At 34.7% G+C, this 21,289-nt stretch overlaps 1 protein-coding gene across 4 annotated transcripts in view; it reads right to left on the bottom strand.

Annotated features, from left to right (window-relative positions):
• LOC134531206 (muscle-specific protein 300 kDa) overlaps nt 1–21,289 on the bottom strand; it is a 602,384-nt gene that overhangs the window by 362,373 nt on the left and 218,722 nt on the right. For all 4 annotated transcript variants that reach the window (XM_063366862.1, XM_063366865.1, XM_063366863.1 and 1 more), the window contains exons 25-27: nt 18,818–19,091; nt 2,198–2,454; nt 678–960 (exon numbers count right to left, since the gene is read on the bottom strand). In XM_063366862.1, coding sequence (XP_063222932.1) covers nt 678–960; nt 2,198–2,454; nt 18,818–19,091 — 814 coding nt within the window. The remainder of the gene's footprint in view (nt 1–677; nt 961–2,197; nt 2,455–18,817; nt 19,092–21,289) is intronic.

Below are 21,289 nucleotides of genomic sequence, written 5' to 3'. Positions count from 1 at the left end.
GTTCCCTGGTTAAATTTTGTTTGTCTTTAAAGATACACTGCCACATTTTTTGTAAAATTGTCTCACGATTCATGATGACAACATTAAGAGTGAGAATGTCTACTCCTTCGCCACCTGAAAATGTTTAATTTTGGGATTCCTACGTATGATTGAAAAAAAAATTATTTGTAAGCAATAGAAAACACTTTTAGTTATGCCCTCGCTCAATGGTTGGCAACTTAAATATCGTAGGACTATGTACGTGCATCTGAATACCCACTGGAATGGCAAGGAAGAGAAGAGTTGACTAAGGGTGCCAACTGACACGTAACTATGAACATTGTGTACCTTCAGTATATTGAATAAAATTGTATTTTAACAAACTTCATGTATTGTATGGCAGTGATTGTAAACATAAACATACATAAAGGAAACTTTTTATCGTAAGTGTTGGAATAATTTGGTTTTAAAACATTTTTTCCCCATTTATTTAATGTTAGAAAGCAAACATTATAAGAAGGAAATTACACTATTTATGAACGTTAAATGCAGGAAATAAATACATTGTCCTTATGGGGGAAATATTGGGACTTTAAAAATATGACATTATAAGCAGGAAAACATTACATGCAGGAACATTATAACAGGGTTCTACTGTATTTTAATAGGTGATGTTTGCCAGCACAAGTGTGCATCACCTCGCAGGAGCTGGCGGGCCTCGGCACGGAGCGCGTCCAGCACGGCTATCCTGTCGACGAGCTGAGCCAGCAGCAGCTGCGACCGCCTGACACGCTCCTCTGGAGTCAGCTCCGCGGCCTGGGCCTGAGCCAGCGTGGCGGGGGCGGCGTGGCGCGCCCAGTCCTGCAGCTCGCCCAGCCGCGACTGGAACCTGCTCCAGTGCGCCGTGAACTGCTCCAGGTACTCCACTCGCTCCTGCACCGTCTCCAAGGTGACGTGCAGGCGGCGCTCTATCTCCGTCACCTGGCACACACGTCCCGGCCGCTGCAGCCTCACCGCACACCTTCTCACAAGATCTACTGTTTACTGACCATCATTTCAGCTTTTAATGCTGCTCACTATTATCTATGCTGTCACAAGTCAATAGGCATTAAGTTTGATAACAATTATTCAGAAAACATAATGGTAATGGATAGTTTCACCATTTTTAGGCTGATTTTTCATAAGCTGGACATGTTAAATAATTATGAAATGTTATGTAAATAAAATATACCAATATGCCTTTTTTTTAATGCTTAGAATATATAGAAATGGTGTCGTAAGCAGGAAACTGTTACAAGCATGACTACTATGATTGAAAGCTCTCCATTTCTCATTTCTACAAGATTATTTATATATTTCTATTGTAATAATAAAAAACAATAATTTTCTCATAAACAGTAAATGTGGGTCGACGCTTCCAGTGAGGCACAGGGGATGCGTTCCCCCTCCTTGATGCAAGCGGTTCAGCACCAAGCGCGGTTCACGGCAAGGCGAGAACGCCCATATTAGACAATGCACATTCGAACGCATTCTTACACTTACCCAGATTGACTTATTATAAATAAAAAATAAATATTTTGCTCAAAATGTCTTGATGATTTGTTATTACACCCATAGCTCAAGATGTCTGTTAGCACTTCGCCCCCTTGAGTTTTTTCTGTATCCATCACTGCACCAATCACAACATTTCATATGAATTTGCTATATAGCTTTTTTTTTTGTTTGTTCTACCCTCACTAGTTGGTTACAACTATCCAATTGAGAATCATTTAAAATAAGAATAGATATGGCTTATAAATCAAAATTTTTTACATGTAACATTCTCCTAAGATTGAATGTAACATAACTTTACAAGCCCTAACAGCAAAATAAATAGTTCTTTTTAGCTGTGTTTGTTCTTTGTTTTGATGATGCTAAACTATGTTTTATAAAGTGAAATTCTGACATTTAAATTAATATGTGAAAATTACTTTAACTAAGTGTCCATAAAAATCTATGTTTGAATGTTGTTTGTGAGCATGAAGTATGATGCAGCATATGATTAATACAAAATTGTGTAAGATATTCTTTAATAATACATCTGTTCATATCTTGTGTTTGAGCATGAAAATTCACCCTGTTGAACTTGCCAATAGAAAACAGTACCTACTTGAGAAATGAGTGAAACAATAATAATGAGGTGTGAGATAGAGATAGAAGAGCGAGAACAGAGCCTGACCTCCTTCTGTAGCAGGGGCTTCCTCTCCGGAGCAGCGATCTGACCCAGCTGAGAGCACAGGTCGCGCAGTCTGCGCAGTGCCTCCTCCGTGGCCTTGCGCAGCTGCACGCTCATCTGCTGCTTGGCCTGCAGCTCCGCCGCCAGCTGCCGGCTGTCGTGGGAGCCACTCGGCTGCTGCAGCTCGGCTTCCGCCTGCTCCAGCAGCTGCAGGATCTCGTCCTTCTGGTCCACGTAGCTGCTCCACACCTTCTGCGTGCCTGTGCCAACACCACCGTGTCAGCCCATTTAGCATGTATCAACCATAGAGAAATAACATTGCAATCACAATATTTTAACAGTTACAGTTTTCATACCAGTAGGTTTAGTATGAGGAAGCTTACATAATAAATAGAGAACAGATTTTATGGTTTATTTTCAGTTCAATTTCATTTTTAAAACAGAGAATTTTGGTGTTACTGTTTTTATATTTATAAAAGTTGTTTTGTAATAATTACTTCACCAAAGTATGGGTAAAATTTGCTTCATTTGTAATTTGTAATTTTTAATAAATTGGTCTAAAACAAATACAATCAGAACACTAAAAATAAATTAGCAAGCGTTTATGGTTTAAAATTGATTCAATAAGAGATACAAAATAAAACTAATTGAATTAATTTTTCTGATCCATGCTCTTTGGTACCAAATATTTTGACATTCCTTTAATTTCAAAGATCAAAAGATTTTATTTTTATGATTTGATTGAAGTTTAAATTAAATGCTACTTAATTTCTTGATATAACATGCATTTCGGTGCTATGCAGTGTTTCGACAAGTTTTTCGGTGTTATTTCGGTTTTATTGCAATTTACCATATAATCTTGTTCCTAATAAAAACTAACTTACTACATATAACAGTGAAACTAAAAACATCAAATTGCTTCGGTGTATTCTGGACTCCTGTATAAATGATAAACCTACCGTTTATTAATGAGAAAACATTCTGTTAAAATTTGTCTTGAACCTTTGAGAGCTAAACAACTAGGATTACAGAAGACAAAAACTAATAACTACAGCAGGCTCTACATTAGTCAACCAAACATGTGGACAGCAAAACACAAACATGTTTGCAAACGTGTTGAACGTTGGTGAGCCCAAAAGGCAAATGGTTTGAGGTTTGCAGTTTGTTGGTCTGGCAAGTCAATAAAAAACTAGGGATGGGCCAGTCAAATCCTCGAATCCTCGAATCCCACCGAATCTCTAGTATTCGAAAGATTCGAAATTCGAGGGAAAAGATTCGGGATTCGAGGAAAAATATTGATGTAAATGTAGTACTTTAAAAACTTAAATGCTTACAATTTACTTGGCCTGTTTACGTTTTCCTTGGAACACATCCTATTGAGGTACAGTAGAACCTCGTTAATACGTGATGGTCAGGACCGAGATAATCACAGATTACCGAATTTCGCGGACTAGCGATTAAAAGTCCGGAAGGTCTTGTCAAGCTTCTACACCCGTCACTTTTAACTTTGGGCATATTAATCACTATGCTTTAGTGAGGCTTAATTTTAAAAGAGTCACAACAATATTTCTTATGGCCTAAAACCATTGAAGCCAAGATGGTGCCTTTCAGTTTCCATTAAATATTTCAGGAAAGTGTTTACCTTCATTTGGGACTTTAAACAAATGTCAAGTTGGTAAACAACAAAATCTTGTTCCGTCGGATGTTGAATTTCGTTTTCCGATTTCCGTGGATACATGAATCACTGTACTCACAGATAATGCCTGAATGCCAAATCCACCAAGTCGGATTCTACAGCAATTGATGAAGTGACCAGATTCTTACGTGATCCTACAGTTAACCCAGAAATAAACATTCTCGAATACTGGAAAACTCAGTCTGCGTGTTCACCCAGGCTACATAAACTGTCCAAAAAATATTTGTGTTCACCATCTGCGACAGTGTTCTCTGAACGTTTGTTCAGCACTGCAGGAAACATATGTGACCAAAAACGGAATCGTCTTAATCCAGACCGTGTCAAAATCCTTGTTTTTTTAAATAAAAATTTAAACGGTTAAATAATTCTGCATAATGTTTAATTTTTTCTCTTAACTTATAAATTATTTTATAATTAACCCTTGAGAACTGGATTTGGATTCGAGGGGTGGATTCGAGGTACTGTTTGGGATTCGGATTCGAGATTCGGATTCGAGAAAAATGGGATTCGAACCATCACTATAAAAAACCAAATTGGCTTCCTCACCACCGCCATTTGCGAGGTTGACTTGTGTGGAGGGGTGTTTGCAGTTTTCACTGGCAGTCTTCAAAAAGTGGCTCTCTATAGGCAAAACAATGTGGACAGCTTTCTTTTTACAATCATAGATCTTCACCTTCACAACACCACTTTTCTCCTTATATACCATCTCCATCTTCTCATTATGAAACTTATCCCATAAGCAATACTATCACTATCAAAAAAGTTCTCATTCCAACTCCTTGTCCTCTCAGTCTTCTCAAAATACAGAAGCCATACCACCAGCCTCCAGCAGTTATTTGAAGTTAGTGAGGGCATTGAAAGAAATGTTCTTTATAAGTTTCTTTCCCTCAAAAAAAAAAAGCACAGCTTTAGACTTGTTTTATGAAGTATTGTATTTCTGTTGTAAAGTTACCACATCATGCTATGAAGTAGTGTACTGCATTGTATTTTGTTACATTCTTTTCAGTCACTTACTGTATTACTGCAACAAAGAAAAAAAAATTTGCAAGGAGGTATAATATTTTATTACTACTTCTACCTTTATGAACTCCTTCAGGGAGCAGTAGATAGCTGTACACGTTTCCGGAATAATACGTGATGGTAGCTGTGTTACTATCGTTGCACTGAATGTGAGGTCAGAGTATGATCATTAATTGGCCAAATAGCGTAGTGTTACCGTTAACCTTTCTTCTGGGCTGACTGCTGGGTTGTATTTATTTTCAGTATGTGATTATTCTTCTTTCCCAGTAAATCGGTAAAAATGGCTTCGTCCATTTTGAGATCATTTCTGAAGTTGTTTCAATTTAGCACTTTTAAGAGGATAGAGTGAATTAATTTTTTTTTTAGTTAACTATTTCTTCAACCACATTTATCTTTGTTTCCTTGGTTTCAAAGATAATACTGTGGTGTTTAATGCGAGAAGAATTTTCTTCTTCCTTGTTAAATATGGAGCCATCATTATCGCGTGACCCAGACCTCTTGGAATTAAAAAGAGGAATGTTTACTTGTTTCTTTGTTTGGTTGACTGGTGCAGATACCGCCAGCATTTGGTTTGCAGTTTGCATGTTTGTTGTTGGCGGTTGGGTTGACTAGTGTAGAGAGGCGCTTAACCCAGCAACTGTTAGGCCAGTCAACAAGAGGCAAAGTAAGCACTTTTTACCAGCAGACCTGAAAACTTGATATAAGGGTAATTCGGTGACGCTGAATCGATTGGTGCAAATGTTTTTGCAATCGGACGAGAAGTTTTTGGAGAAAAGGGTTAAAAATTGGTTTCAATCAGTTTTTCTCAGAATTTAGGCGTTTAATCAAAAAAAGTTTCAAACAAATGTTGCTGAGAATTAAAAAATACATTAAAAAGGTTCTTAGTTCCATCTTCGTATTTGCACGCTTGAGCGAGAATTATTGGAAAAAAAGTAGTAAAGCGTAATTGTACGTAAAAGTGGGACTAGTGTGCGTGCGAGCGCACGTGTGAACTAAACACAAACAAAGGGTTTTCGGCTATTCTCGGGCCTCTCCGTCTTGACTAGGGAGTGCAAGTGAGAGACGGAACCATTTGACCTCTCTTTTTATTACCTCACGCGTTAGCTAGTATTTTTCGTCTTTGGCCGTCGATTGTCAGACGTTCTATCCTTACTAATATTATAAATGCGAAGGTGAGTTTGTTTGTTTGTTTGATTGTTTGTTTGTTATGCTTTCACGCAGAAACTACTCAACCGATCATCATGAAATTTTGTGAGCATATTTTCAAGGGTATAGTAAAGGACATAGGACACTTTAATAAAAAAAAAAAAAATATTTATTCCGAAGGGCAAAAAAATTTATATTGGTATGTATGATCGTCCGACTGAGAGTTTGAGTAATTAGAATGAAATTTAACGCCACCTGGGATTTCAATAAGTAAATTAATTAATTCGCCAATGTAATACTATAATACCGGTGGACAATTCACTATTCAATTTTATTGTTCTGTCACCGCCAAGCAATACTTAAACGTTTTTAATTTTTGAGGTTAGGTATCTGTTTATTTTCTTCGGTGATGGTTTTTTGGAGGTTGATGCTGAAGGTTATATTTTACTTTCAAGATAATTTTGTAACTTAGTAGATAATGATGTGGATCTTATTACTCATGTTTTCCCGGACTTGCAACAAAATTTGAATAGTGATCACTTGATCAGTGTTTGTGCGCTAGAGAAATATTGATGCCAAAAAATGGTATCGTTAATAAAACCAACACTTATATTTTAAAAGAGATGCAGGGGGAAATGAAGGAGTATATATCAATAGATACAATCATGGATACGGTACAAAGCACTTTTCATATCTTGCGGAGTTTTTAAATTCACTTTAACTTTCGGGTGTACCTTCATATAAACTTCAAATGAAACTACATGTTAAAGTTATGCTTATGCAAAATATATATGCTTCTCGACTATGTAATGGAACGAGGCTTCGAATCACACAATTGGAGCAGAATAACTTAGTGCTACTATTTTAACAGGTGTCGGTAAAGGGGAAAGTGTTATCATACCTCAAATTCCAGTTATCCCCACTGATCTACCGTTCCAAATCAAAAGATTTTCAGTTTCCCGTCAGGCTTTGTTTTGCTGTTACCATCAACAAAGCGCAAGGAGAAACATTGCAGGAAGCAGGGGTGCATTTCAAAATCTACACATATTTGCACCGGACAGAAAAACATATAACATAGTATACAGAAGATTAATCTTAGAATAATACTCTGATTTAAGCTCTTTTAAAGAAAAATTAATTTATTATATGTTAATAATATGAACTTATTAAGATGTTAGTATTTAAATTTTTTTTTTTTTTGTTATATTGAACCATATTTCAATAAGGCATGTTTTCAGTTTTTTAAAATAAATTGTATGTTTGAATTTTTAAATAGTGATGATCCCAGTCACACAATAAAAAAACCTATTACCATATTATTTTAATTTCTTGGCAATGATCTTTGATACTTATTGAAGGACATCAACGCGACCGAAGCCGCAGGTAAAAGCTAGTATATCTATATATATCAACGTATAAGCGCGGCGTTTTTAAATCGAATCGTGACTCTTATGGCATGCAGTTTTCTTATTTATTGTCAACATAGTGAACCTAAAATAAATAAAAACATTATTTCATTTTAAAAGAAAATAATAATTTCCAAAACCATTTTTTTTCAATCAAGAGTTAAAATAATGATTTTATTTTGTGTCCGGACATAAAATTGATTTAATAAATTGATTCAAATTTTTTCCTCACAAAATTTATTTGTATATAAAATTGAAAACATATTCTTTTTAAAATAAAATTTAAAAAAAAATTTTATTCCTATTAAATGGTGTATTTCATAAAATATAAATTACAGAAATTTTGCCTAGTAAAAATTTATTTTTATATCAAATTGAATACATATTTGAAAAAGAAGTATTTTATGTCCATATATAAAATTAATTCAAAATATACAGGAAAGCATACTAAAAACGTGGAATTGATTTTTAGTCTAGATATAATTTTAGTTCATTTTAAATACGATATAAGAAAACTTTAATGCCTTTTTTTCATTGCAGGAAAAAAATTTAATGGACCACAAAATAATTGGAATTTAAATTCGATGAATTAAAATTATACTACGACTCTGCGCTATTACAAATTTAAATTGAAAAACCACAATTATAATAATTCAATTACTTGAAATAAATTTTATATTGCATGGAATTTGTATTGTGCCCACTCAAAATATTCATTGCCAATTTTCTTTATGTGCATAGTTCAAATATTTTAATTCAAACTAAGTACATTATTTTCATTTCAGTTGTAAGGCATGAATTTTTCATTACAAAATCAGAGCGAAGTTGAACCTTCTATGAGCTATTTTTTTGTTATTATTTTGGGAACATGGATACATTTTGCTTCGTTTCTATTTTACAAGTGGTTGACACGTGGTTTTCAAAACAAATGCTGTACGCACATGTTTTTATATTGTATGTGGGACTTTTGTATATTCTGTTATGTCTAGAATATTCTAGCCTTGACATTGTATTATTCCTTTTTATTTTATTTTAGAAATCGTTAAGTTTCCAAAAAAATCATTTAACGTTATGTTGAAATGTTTGGGTAATTGTTTATTTTATTTAATGTATAATCATTCGAATTAAGCGGTCATTTAGATACAGTTGCGCTTATCTAAATGAGTATAGTTTGAATCTCTTAAAATATTACATCTAAATTATTTTCTACGTAAATAGTAATAGAAAATACATTAAATATGATAATTAAAAATATATTAAGGAAAGCCTTGCCCAAATATTAGTAAAAGCTTTCAACAAAAATGATAGCATAACGTTAATTATTTGAACGCTAAGATAACTATAAACAAACTCTAATGAGTTATAATTAACAAAATGTAAGTATGTAACAGTTGATGACCGACTACAAATTTTCAAATAATAAAATATGAGTTATTTAAATTTATAATAAATGTGAATAAATTATTTAACAATAATGAATCAATAACTACAATTATTAAATAATAATGTTTAATATTTAAATTTAAAAACTGGCAACAGTTTATTAAAAAATAATTGTTAATCAAAAATAAATTGATTGACAATTATTAAGATTTTATAGATTAATTACTTGAATTATTTAACCAATATTAAATAAATAAAAATTTAAACAGAATTACTAATAATAATAATACATTATTAAACAATAATTGTTTAATCAATAGTTAATTGATTAACAATTATTGAAAAATAATAAAAGGTAAGTTACTTGGATGTTCATTAAAAGTATAATTATTAACAAATAATAATAATAACAATAATGGCTCTCTCGAAAATAGTGGAGAATTTAAACTCACGCACGTGATCTTTTAACTCCAAGAGTCGAGTGCCTGCTGCGAAATATTCGACGGACAAGAAAACGAGTGAATTTTGAAATCTACAGCTTGAACGAATTAAATAGTGTTTTTAAAATACAGAATTGAAATATGCAAATATGCAAAAGTGCCGCTTACCTTTAATATTGAAAGAGCGTTCCTACTGCTTTTTAGAACACTAAAATTTATGCGCACATCAAATATTCACTCATGAAGACATGTATAACGATTCTTTTAAAGTGTTGAATGTTAACAATAGTACATAGATTTTTTCTATTCATTCAGTAAGCCCTGTTCATGGATCCGGGCACTGTATGCAACATATGCGATGAAGCACTGGAGTGTGCTACGTTGCAAGTCGACAACGTTGGAGAAAGGGGTCTGAAGTCATTAATTAAGAAAAGCAAAGTAGTTGGCGATGGAAAATGGGAGGTTTGGAGCAGTAGTACCACGGTTCTCGTGCATAATGCCGGCCGCAAGTGGTACTTTACAGCAACAGTCACAAGGGCGGCTGGAAAAGCACCAAAAATGAAAACTTCATAGATATCTTCTGATGCAACACCTGGTAAGTCAGCGAGATTCTCCAAGTCGGCGCCCACGGAAAATGAATTTAATTTTCGTGACTTGTGCTTCATATGCGCAAAGCCATGGGATCGTTTTCGCAAACAAGGCTTTGTGATACAGCACGACTACGTAAAGGACAAGATCTTTGATTTAGCTGAACATCGAGAGGATGCAACAAGCATCGATTTGATGCATCGATTGAAAGATATCCAATCTCTAGTTGCTAAGGTGAACGATATCACAAAAAATGTATAGATGCGTTTTGGAACACCCCAGCCTCAAAAGCAGCAGAAATAGACTCGGCCTTTCAACTCATTGCGGAGCACATAAAAGATTCGCAAAAAGGAAAATTCACAGCAACTGAAATACTTCATCTGGCAGGCAGCAGATGTTTCACAAGAAAAGTTTTGTATCAAAAGTTGATGGAATGTTTCGGAGAAGATATCCATATTTTGCAGCAGCGAGGCCGCGAAACTTTGATCTTATATGTACTTAACAGCAACAGTCATTTTGCCATTTACACCATTTGCTACTAACTTTGCCTTCATTATATTATATTTTACAAAGAAGAAAAAGAAAAAAATTGTAACTATAACAAGAGTAATAAAAATGTATACACGAAACGAACAAAATACGATACACGACATAGTACTATCATTTTTATTTTTAAATTTATAATATTTTCAATAATTTTAATTCTCAAATTAATATTATGTACACAATTGAATCTCCCGAACTATAATGTACTAATGTGGAATTAAGAATATGTATAAAATTTTATTAGAATTAAAATTGTGTATATAATTTTATTATAATTAAAATTGTGTTATAATTTAAATTTTTGAACTAAACTTGTGAAATTAAAAAAATGTGCTTAATTTGATTTTAAATATTTGTATTAGGCACATAATGAAAATTGGCCATGAATATTTTGTGTGGGCACAATACAAATTCCATGCAATATAAAATTAATTTCAACTAATTGAATTATTATAATTGTGGTATTTCAATTTAAATTTGAAATAGCACGCAGTCATGGTATAATTTGAATTATCTAATTTAAATTCCAATTATTTTGTGATCCATTCAATTTTTTTCTGCAATGAAAAAAAAAATGCATTAAATTTTTCTTATATCATATTAAAAATGGGAGTCCATAGCCGACGGACGTGTGCGCGCGTGCTCCTCGTTTATCGTCGGTTATATTGATCTATTTTGGTTTAACATCGTCTGTTGGTGTCAAATATTAATTCTTCCATCTTAGATCAACCTGATTTCAGGTTTTTTTTGCCCCATTATGAACCTCTCTCTTTAAAGTCAGTGCAGGTCGTCAACACGGAAATGTTTAGATCGCCGACCAAGAAATCTGGTTCCAGTTCTAGTGCAACTCAGGAACTACCCACGTTGGAGATAACCAAGCTGGAAATAATGAAGCCAGATGCTCATAAACTCGATGATTTAATTAAAAAGGTTGAACTGCTTTGCAATAAAGTTGATGTTCTTCAAAACGAAAACGCTCAACTTAAGTGTCTGCTTATCGAATCCCGCTCTGAAACGGCTGTGTTTAAACAAGAACTCATCTCAATAAAAGAAAGTTTGTTTGTAATAAATAAAAGTGAGATATCTTATAGTCAGGCTTTAATGAAGTCTTCGAGCGACAAAAAAACTGAACGTGTAGCAGCACAGAGCATCTCGGGTAACGGGCGTCCATCCAGTGACCTACTTCCGACGCAGCGAGAAAAACGTGATATCACCAAAAACAACCACACCAACCAACATGCTGACTCTGACGGCTTCACCGTTGTGCAAAATGGACGAAAATCCAAAATGAATGCGAATACTGAATCCAAGCGTGAGCCGGAGAGAAAGAAAACACCGATGCAAGTGGGAAAAAGGAATATTTCCACCCATAAAACGGTCTCCAAGCCTGTTCCGAGAAGAACAAAAGCACTGTTCGTTACTCGTTTTGATCCTTCTGTTCATGCAAACGAGATAGTTGACTATACAACTAATGAACTCAATCTTTCATATGTTAAGGTAGTTAAACTTAGAACCAAATTCGATTCTTACGCTTCGTTTCACATAGTAGTACTTGAAGAAGATTTTAATAGAATAAATAACTTATTATTCTGGCCGAGTGGGTGCTTAATCAGTCCCTTCTACGGTAAACTCCACCCGGAACAAATTGCTACCAGTGACTCTACTTCGAATAATTCCGTCAGCACTGATAAGACAGTCATCCCCATGAAGCCCTTATCAGCTGGTGACACTGCAACGAACCTGTCTCCGGTGCCAGGAGGAGCACCGTAATTTGTTTTCGTGTATCCTATTTCAAAGGAATTGGAAATTTTTTTATCAAAACGTCCGTGGTCTAAGAACTAAATCAAAAGAATTCTATGAAAACATTATTATCTCTAATTATGATTTTATTTGTCTAACTGAAACCTGGTTCAACGATCTTAGCATTAATTCCCACTACTTCACAGATCGATACTCAATCTACATAAATGATAGAGACGCCTTGCTGACTTCTAAAGATCGTGGTGGCGGTGTTTTGATAGCAGTCAATAAGTTTAAATTCACTTCTATTCAGCCTATTTTTTACCTGGACTACCCCGGAATTGAATCTGTTTGGTTAAAAGTTAAAATGGCTCAGAATAAATTCTTTATAATTGGCAATATATATTTACCACCCCAAACATCTCCAAATATTTATTCATCTTATTTAGAGACTTTAGAAGATAAACTGGCTGCTTATCAAGATGAGTTAGTGCTACTTGGTGATTTTAACGTCCCGGTGTTGATTGGACCAATAATCTAACTACCAACATCGTGTACACGCACATCAAGACTAAAGCACAATATCTTATAACTGTATATCTAGTCTTGGTCTATCTCAGTATAATACAATCCTATCATCCAAAAACCTCTTAGATCTTTGTTTTACAAACATCTCGCAATGTTCAGTATCTCATGCGGATGAAACACTCGTCACTGAAGACCCATATCATCCTGCCTTAATTATAAAAATAATATCTGACAACATTCCTTATGTGGTCAGTTCTACTAGAGTCTCTAGGTCCTATATAAATGGTGACTATCTTGGTCTTTACAATGCTGTTAAAAATTATGATTGGTCAAATTTCTATGAATCTACTGATGTTAACTATCTTGTATATGTCACAATATTAATGAATTCATCCCCGTTTTCATTAGCAAACCATCTATATACCCTGCTTGGTTTTCAAAATACTTAATTCAAGCTTTAAAATCCAAAAGACATTTTCACAAACTTTACAGAAGAAACAAAAATATGTACTATTATACTAAATTTTCATTCTTTCGAAAACCAACCAAATATCTTATCAAGCATGATAAAATAAATTGGACCAGATCCACTAACAATAATATCAAGAAAAACCCTAAGAAGTTTTGGCGCTATGTCAAATTAATAAAAAACGGTTATCATGAACAGCATTTGTTAAAAGTTAATGATGTCGTATCTAGTGATCCAGCGGTGTTGACTAATGTATTTGCTGAATACTTTTCAAGTGTTTATGTGTCCTCTAATGTCAATTACCAAGTTCCCACCTTAAATTCATTCCTTGATACAATATCTGTTCCCTCTGTTTCTGACAGCCTTGTGCTTTGGGGCATAAGGGCTCTAAAACCCTCAATGTCTACAGGACCCGATGGGATGCCTAGTTTTATTCTGAAAGGCTGTTCAAATTTATTAATACCCCTATTAAAACATTTATTTAATACTAGTTTAAGAACCCAAGTTTTTCCAAATAAATGGAAAATTGCAAGTCATTCCAATTCATAAAAATGGAAGCAAATTAAATATGGTTAACTATAGGCCAAAATCACTATTAAATGATCTCTCTAAAATTTTTGAAAAAATAGTTTTTAAAATCACTAATTTCCAACTAAAAAATCGTTTATCTAGTAATCAACATGGCTTTAGATCAGGAATGACCACAGCCACCAATCTAATTACTTTCCTCAATCCTATTTTTAATGAAGTCATTAGCAGGGGTCAGGTAGATGCCTGCTATTTTGATCTTGCTAAAGTTTTTGATACTGTAAATCATTCATTACTATTAGGCAAGTTACATAATTTTGGTCTTAGTGACAATAATTATGTTAATTGGTTTTCTAGCTACCTTAAAAATAGAACTTTTTTTGTATCTATCAACAACTCCAATTCTTCTAATTTTATAGCTAGTTCTGGAGTTCCTCAAGGTGGTACCTTGTCTCCTTTACTTTTTAACATATTTATTGATGATATTACTCAAATTCTGAATCATTCTTCTGGCATTCTATTCGCATATGATCTAAAAATAAGTAGAAAAATTTTCTCTTTTAATGACTGTTTATTATTACAAACTGACATTAATGAAATTAATAACTGGTGTAAAGCAAATCTTGTGACCTTCAACAAAAGCAAAACAAAAATAATATCCTTTACTATAAAATACCTTCCTATCAAATATGATTATAAATTAGGCAACACCTTAATTCAGAAATCCTCTTCTCTCAAAGATTTAGGTATCATTCTAGATTAGGGATGGGGCGACCGAATCCAATATCCGCCGAATCCGCCGAATCCTAGGGATTCGAAGGTTCGGCGGGTCTGATATAGGATTCGTCAAAGGATTCGGTTTTTTACTATTTACGGGAAAAAAAAAATACAGTAAAACTCGCTTACGAGGTCCCGCATTGTAGGTTTTTCCGTATAAAGCGTTTAAATTGCCCGAGGTCTCATCATTTACGCCATTAAATGTGTGATATAATGTCCGTTAAATTTTTTTCTGAAACTTCCCGTCTCAAATAATGGCACACGTAAATATGAAGAAAAGACAAATGAACAACATTCGAAGAAATATGGATGATGTACCATAACTACAGTACAAACCCAATAGATATTTTAAGATAATTACCATAATAAGAACTAAAGATTCTTTGTAGAATACCATAATTACTACAGAAGCATGATAGCTACCATATTTGCACTATAGTTACCGTAACAACTGAGATGTATATTTACCGTGATAGTAATGTATTATTTATTTTTGACATATTAAATTAAAGAACATTGTTGAAAAAAAAAGGATGTTAAACTTTGTTATGTACGGTTGGCACATGTTGCTAAGAAATAATGCGATCTGAAAGAATGCAGTACTACTACGAAAAGTGAAAATGGTACTTGTGGATTTATAGGTTATGGCAGTCTCTTTCGTTTTTCAGTAATATCCGCCGATACTGTATCGGAAGTCGGCAAAAATGCCGATTCAACTAAATATTGGCAAAATCGGCTTCTTCAATACAGCACAGCTCTACATTTAATGACATGAGTAAACATATTTCAGACTTCAGGATATTGAAAAAGACTTTAATTTCCATGTAGGTTTATTGTGTGTATGTTTTTTTTTCAAGTGTAAATTTAATGAAGTAAAATGCTTTTATTTTTATTACTTTCAATTGATTAAACTATAATGACCAGTTACAGATATTTATGACACTAATTTTGAGGTTAAGCAATTTTACTAAAGCATTCCAGCCAAGCAGGTTGCCAGCGAGAGACGCTTCTCTTTTGCTGGAAACACTATCTCCAATCGTAGAGCTAATTTAACTCCTGAACGTGCAGAACAAATTATTGTTCTGCATGATAGATTAAAGAACATAATTTAATACTCTGTGACAATCTCTCTCAGAATTATTGTGCTGAAAAGTGGAAATGTTGAAACAATGTGAATGTACTTTTCAAACAACATGATTTTTGGTGCTAAGTTTGTTGAAGCTCAGTAAGGACTCCAGAAAAATTGACAAGGATGAAATTTTTCCAAAGATATGTTACATTTACACAAACATATACTTGGTTATGTTAGTTGGATGATATCAGTTACTAATGAACCAATGGAAACAGGTAAGATTCAATGGAAAAAAAAAATGTTATTTTTTTCTAGCAGTGCAAAATGTAAACACACACTGTAAATAGTTACCCAAAATTAATAAGCCCACTTCATTTTAATACTTTATACAATCATTATACTAAGTTTAAGATAAAAATAATTTCCCAAAAGTGTAACTGTACCACAAAAGCTCGAGCTCGGCTCGAAGTAAAATTCTTAGGCTCGCAGACCTCTAGCTTATTTATAGAAAAAATCCTAACTGCTAATCTGTACTAAAACTGAAATTTCTCAAGAAAAAATTGTTGTCTTTATATACACTTATACCAGAAATGTACCAAACTACATGTGATAAAGTCAAGGGACTTTTAGTGCAAGCAGAATACATCTCACTTACATTCGATATGTGGACATCATCTATTAAAAGATTCGGGTTTGGGTTCGAGATTCGGCAATTCCAGTCGAGGATTCGAGTTAGGATTCGGATTCGAGGAAATCAGGATTCGCCCCATCCCTATTCTAGATTCTAAATTGTTCTTTCACCAACATGTTCAACATTTAATTTCTAGTTCCCGAAGAACATTAGCTTTAAATAAATATGTCAGATGTTATGCTACAAAAACTGATTCTATCCTCTCACTTTATTTAGCATTAATTAGGTCAAAACTAGAATACTGCTCAGTAATTTGGAACATCAATATGTGCGATAATATGAAAATCGAAATTATACAGAATAAATTAATAAATATTATTAATCGAAAACATCTTCCTCTACCCAATCTGATATCTCTCTCAAGTCGAAGAGAATTACTTGACTCTATTTTCATTAAAAACTGTTATACTAATAAATTGAACTGTAAATATATACTTGACAACACCGGTTTAAGAGTACCTCCTTTTAACAGTCGTTTAACTTCCACTTTATGTACAGTTAATAGAAATAATGATCTTATCTTTAGGCTAATAACCAATTTTAATAAATTTGATAGACTTCAATTATTTTCCTTAGTTCTTAATGATCATGTGTGTTTTAGTTCTGTATTGTCTAAATTGTAACGTTTTAATTTTGTTTTATTGTCTTCGTTATGTGTGTTTGGTTTTTATATGTATTATATTGTATTGTTTTGTGTTTTTTCATTTATGTTAATTATTGTGAGTGTATTTTTGTCTAATTGTGTGCCAACCATTAAAGGCTTTGTCCTGTTAGTTGGCATGTTACAAATAAATAAATAAATAAAAACAAAAAAAATATCTAGAATAAAAATCAATTCCACGTTTTTAGTATGCTTTCCTGTATATTTTGAATTAATTTTATGTATGAACATAAAATACTTCTTTTTCAAGTATGTATTCAATTTGATATACAAATAAATTTTTACTGGGCAAAAAATCTGTATTTTAAAATTTTATGAAATACACCATTTAATAGGGATAAAATTTAAAATTCATCTTAAAAAGTATTTATATTCATTTGATACACAAATAAATTTTGTGAGACAAAAAATTTAAATCAATTAATTTTATGTCCAGACACAAAATTAATTCATTATTTTAACTCTTGACTGAAGAAAAATGGTTTCGGAAATTATTAGATTCTTTTAAAATGAAATATTGTTTTTATTTAATTTAGGTTCACTATTTTGACAATAAATAAGAAAACGGCGTGCCATATGAATCACGATTCGATTTAAAAACGGTGCGCTTATACGCCGATATTACCGTATTTACTCGTGTATAGCGCGCCCTCGTGTATAGCGCGCACCACGATTTTTGCAACAAATTCCAAAGAAAAAAAAATTTTTCCCGTAAATAAATTGTACTAACATTTTGTGGTACCTGTTAAGTAATTACGTATGAAACAAATGATAATTTAAATTGATGTGTGGTGATGCGTCAGGAAAATACTTAAACTCTGCTGTGTAGACGGAAGATAATGAAGCGCTGTATCGTCACAACTGGTACGTGGGCGGGAGGAAGGGAGGAAGGGAGGCAGGCAGGAATGTGACACGGAGGATTAGATGACTCACCGGTAGCAGCTGCGACGAAGCGAAGGAAGTGGGAGGGGGACTGGTGTCAACATTCTCTCTCTCTCTCTCTCTCTCTCTCTTTTATTTTACTAGCTGTAGAGGTGGAGGTCTAAAAATAAACAAGAGACCTGCGAGCTTGCGCGCGCACGTGTGTGTGTGTGTGTGTGTGTGTGTGTGTGTGTGTGTGTGAAAGAGAGGCCTTGTTGCTTGTGCGTATGTGTGGGGGCTGGCCAGAAACGTCACCCGTCAACCGGCAGTTAACGACTTCCACTCCTCCCCGCCTCATCTACTCACTTTTTTTTTTCCGTGTATAGCGCGCATCCTTATTTTTTTCCTTTACTTGAGGGGAAAAAAGGGCGCGCTATACACGAGTGTATACGGTATATATAAACGCTCGACAATGAACGGCCAAAGACGAAAAATACTCGCTAACGCGTGAGACAATAGAAAGAGAGAACAAACGGTTTCTTCTCTCACTCGCACTCCCTAGTCATGACGGAGAGGCCCGATAATAGCTGAAGATCCTTTGTTTGTGTTTAGTTCACACGTACGCTCGCACGCACACTAGCTCTACTTTTACGTACAATTACGCTTTACTACTTTCTTTCCAATAATTCTGGCTCAAGCGTGCAAATACGAAGATGGACCTGAGAACCTTTTTAATGTATTTTTTTAATACTTTGAAAGAAATTTTTGAAACGTTTTTTGATTAAACTCCTAAACTCTGAGAAAAACTGATTCAAACCAAATTTTAACCCTTTTCTCCAAACACTTCACGTCCGATTGCAAAAAAAATTGCACCAATCGATTCAGCGTCCTCGAATTACCCTTATATCAAGTTTTCAACTTTGCCTCTTGCTGACTGGCCTATGTGGGAAGTTTCTGCGCGAGGCAGTGGTGGGTACTGGGACAAGAAAGGGGCAACCAGGTGCTGGAGGGAGGGTGAGTGAGGGGAAGAGTAATTGTACCCCCCCTCCTAAATGAAACCCGCGGACTGACCTCTGAGCTTGTTGAGCTTGTCGACGGTGTGGGTGTAGGCCTGGTTCCAGCCGGTCTCCAGGCTCTGCACCTCGGCGCCCACGAAGGCAGGGGCGTGGGCGTCTCGCTCCAGCTCCTTGCCTCGCTGCAGCATGCTCATGATGTTGGGACGCTGCAGGTCCAGCTGGCCCACCGCCGTCTCCTGCTGCCGGATCATCACGTTCACCGAGTCCAAGGTCTCCGGGTGGGCGCCCGTCACCGACGTCTCCTTCACCTTCTGCAGCAGCCCGCACACCTGGGGGCAAGGCCACCAACATGGCTCAGTGCCCAAGCTGCGTGTATGTCACCACTCGCTACTACCATGTACTTCCAGATCAGCTGTGTGTTAAACCTTTGTAGCATCGTTTGTGTTGCGTAGTTGGCGGGGTTTATTTCAGGCAGATGTCTAATGCCTGCACACCAATTAGTAGTGTATATTGGTTCCTTTTGGCTCTGTGGCTCCATCAGATTTAACTACAAATATGGGATCCTCCGGACATGTTCGAGCAAATCCGTCGCAAAAGATGTCTATTTTTGGAGGCTCATCAGCGGCTTGTGATGAGATCCATCCTCTCCCGCTCCAGAACTACAAAAGGGAGGGGGATGTGGCGAGGAGGTGTGGCGCAGTCAATTGTTCTTTGAGTAGCACATGGTTTACAAGTCACGTGGTGATCCCTGTAGGTCTGGCATGGGAGAAGAGGGTGTCATCACAAGCAGCCGATGAGCTTCCGAATATAGACTTTTCTTGAGTCGGACTTGCTCGAACATGTCCGAAGGATACAGAAGTTGGAGCCACAGAACCATAGCCCCATAAGAAATATATTGTCCCGAAAGGAACCAATGTACACTCCAATCACAGCCATCCAGTGCGGAAGCAAACACGTCCTGAATGGCTCGGCCAAATAGCGCTTCTTTTGCAGATGACTGCCAGTTATAAGGAAACAATCATTAGCGTGGGCATACCTTATTGCAGTCAGGATATTTCACAAAAAACACGTTGTTCCTACCCATCACACTATTGACTTTTCAAATAAAATTTTCCTGCTTATAAAGTATTGGAAAAACTCAAAGGAATCAAACTTTATGCTTAATCAATTTCATTAATCTATTATTTTTTTAAAGGTCAGCACCGCCAATAAATATAAAGAAAATCATGGTCTGACTTGACTCTTTTCAACCTAAACTTTAGTAAAAATTTATTATAACAGGAGAAATGTTGTTCAATGATAAAACATTGGCTTTGCATCCTTTCCATCCGTACTGACTTCAGTTTCTTTAATTTCCTTAAATCATTCAAGGTTCAAGAAAGTGTTGGAAGATCTCAGCAATATGCTAAAATAAATTTAAGTGACATTCAATTAGAAAGATTAAAATATACAGTGTTTTCTCATAATCGTCGCACATTTTATTCTAAAATCAAGTTTGAAAAGTAGGGGTGTGACGATTATGCAGGATAAAATTGGTTGTCTGTAAAGTCGGTTTACGGACGATAGTTTAACGTGACGTCATAACAAAACATTGATGAAATTATTGCATACTTTTATGAATAAAATGGAATCATTTTTATTTAATTATCACTATTTTGAATGGATACAAAGAAGGAGTGAAATGAAATATACAATTTAATTGATAAATTTACTTTTATTTGCACTCATTAATTCAAATATGTTTATTACTTTAACGAAGAGATTATTTTAACTATAAGTTTTATACATGTTTGCTATTTAACTTCAAGATCGACGAGAATGTTTTACGCTTTTTCGCAATTACACAACTAATGACGAAGTTTGTTCGTCGTGAAATTAAACGTACAATTTAATAAAAATGCCCTTGCAGTTAATAAGTTTAAGAAAGAATTTCGGCTTTAATCTCCAACCCAGACGCTCGTGGTGCGCTGGGGCCAAGATTAAAATTCGTAGAGAATATTTTACGTTTTTATGTCTTCCAGTGCTCAAAATGATATGCAAATGTGGCCCCGGGCACGAAATTTTATTTATAATTCATTAATAATAACGCCCCTTGCGATAAACAAAGGAAAAAAATGTATTAACATGTGCCTAGTTGCCGCTGAAGCGAATAGATAGCGCGATTCGTTCGGTTCGCGTCCGTCACCGTAGATGACAGCAATGTAGGAGGAGAATAATATTATTTTGTTTTTATAATACAATTTTATAACAAATACGCATCCCAAATACACCAAACTTATTTATAATGTGTTACAATATTATTAAAACATTGTGCAAAAGATCCCAGATGTAATTTGAATTATTATGTGTAACTGTAAAACACCATTGTTCGTACAAAAACGTATTTGAAAATTCAACATTACTTTTAAATAACTGTACCGATTGTGCTGAAAATCGGTGGACGATCGTTAAATTAAATAATAATAATAATTCAAACGACGAAAACATGATTGAAAAGTCAAATCGATGGTTGTTCCAATCGAGTGGA

This window comes from Bacillus rossius, chromosome 3, assembly GCF_032445375.1.
Source record: "Bacillus rossius redtenbacheri isolate Brsri chromosome 3, Brsri_v3, whole genome shotgun sequence".
Taxonomy (NCBI): domain Eukaryota; kingdom Metazoa; phylum Arthropoda; class Insecta; order Phasmatodea; family Bacillidae; genus Bacillus; species Bacillus rossius.
This window is presented reverse-complemented; position numbering and strand designations above follow the sequence as displayed.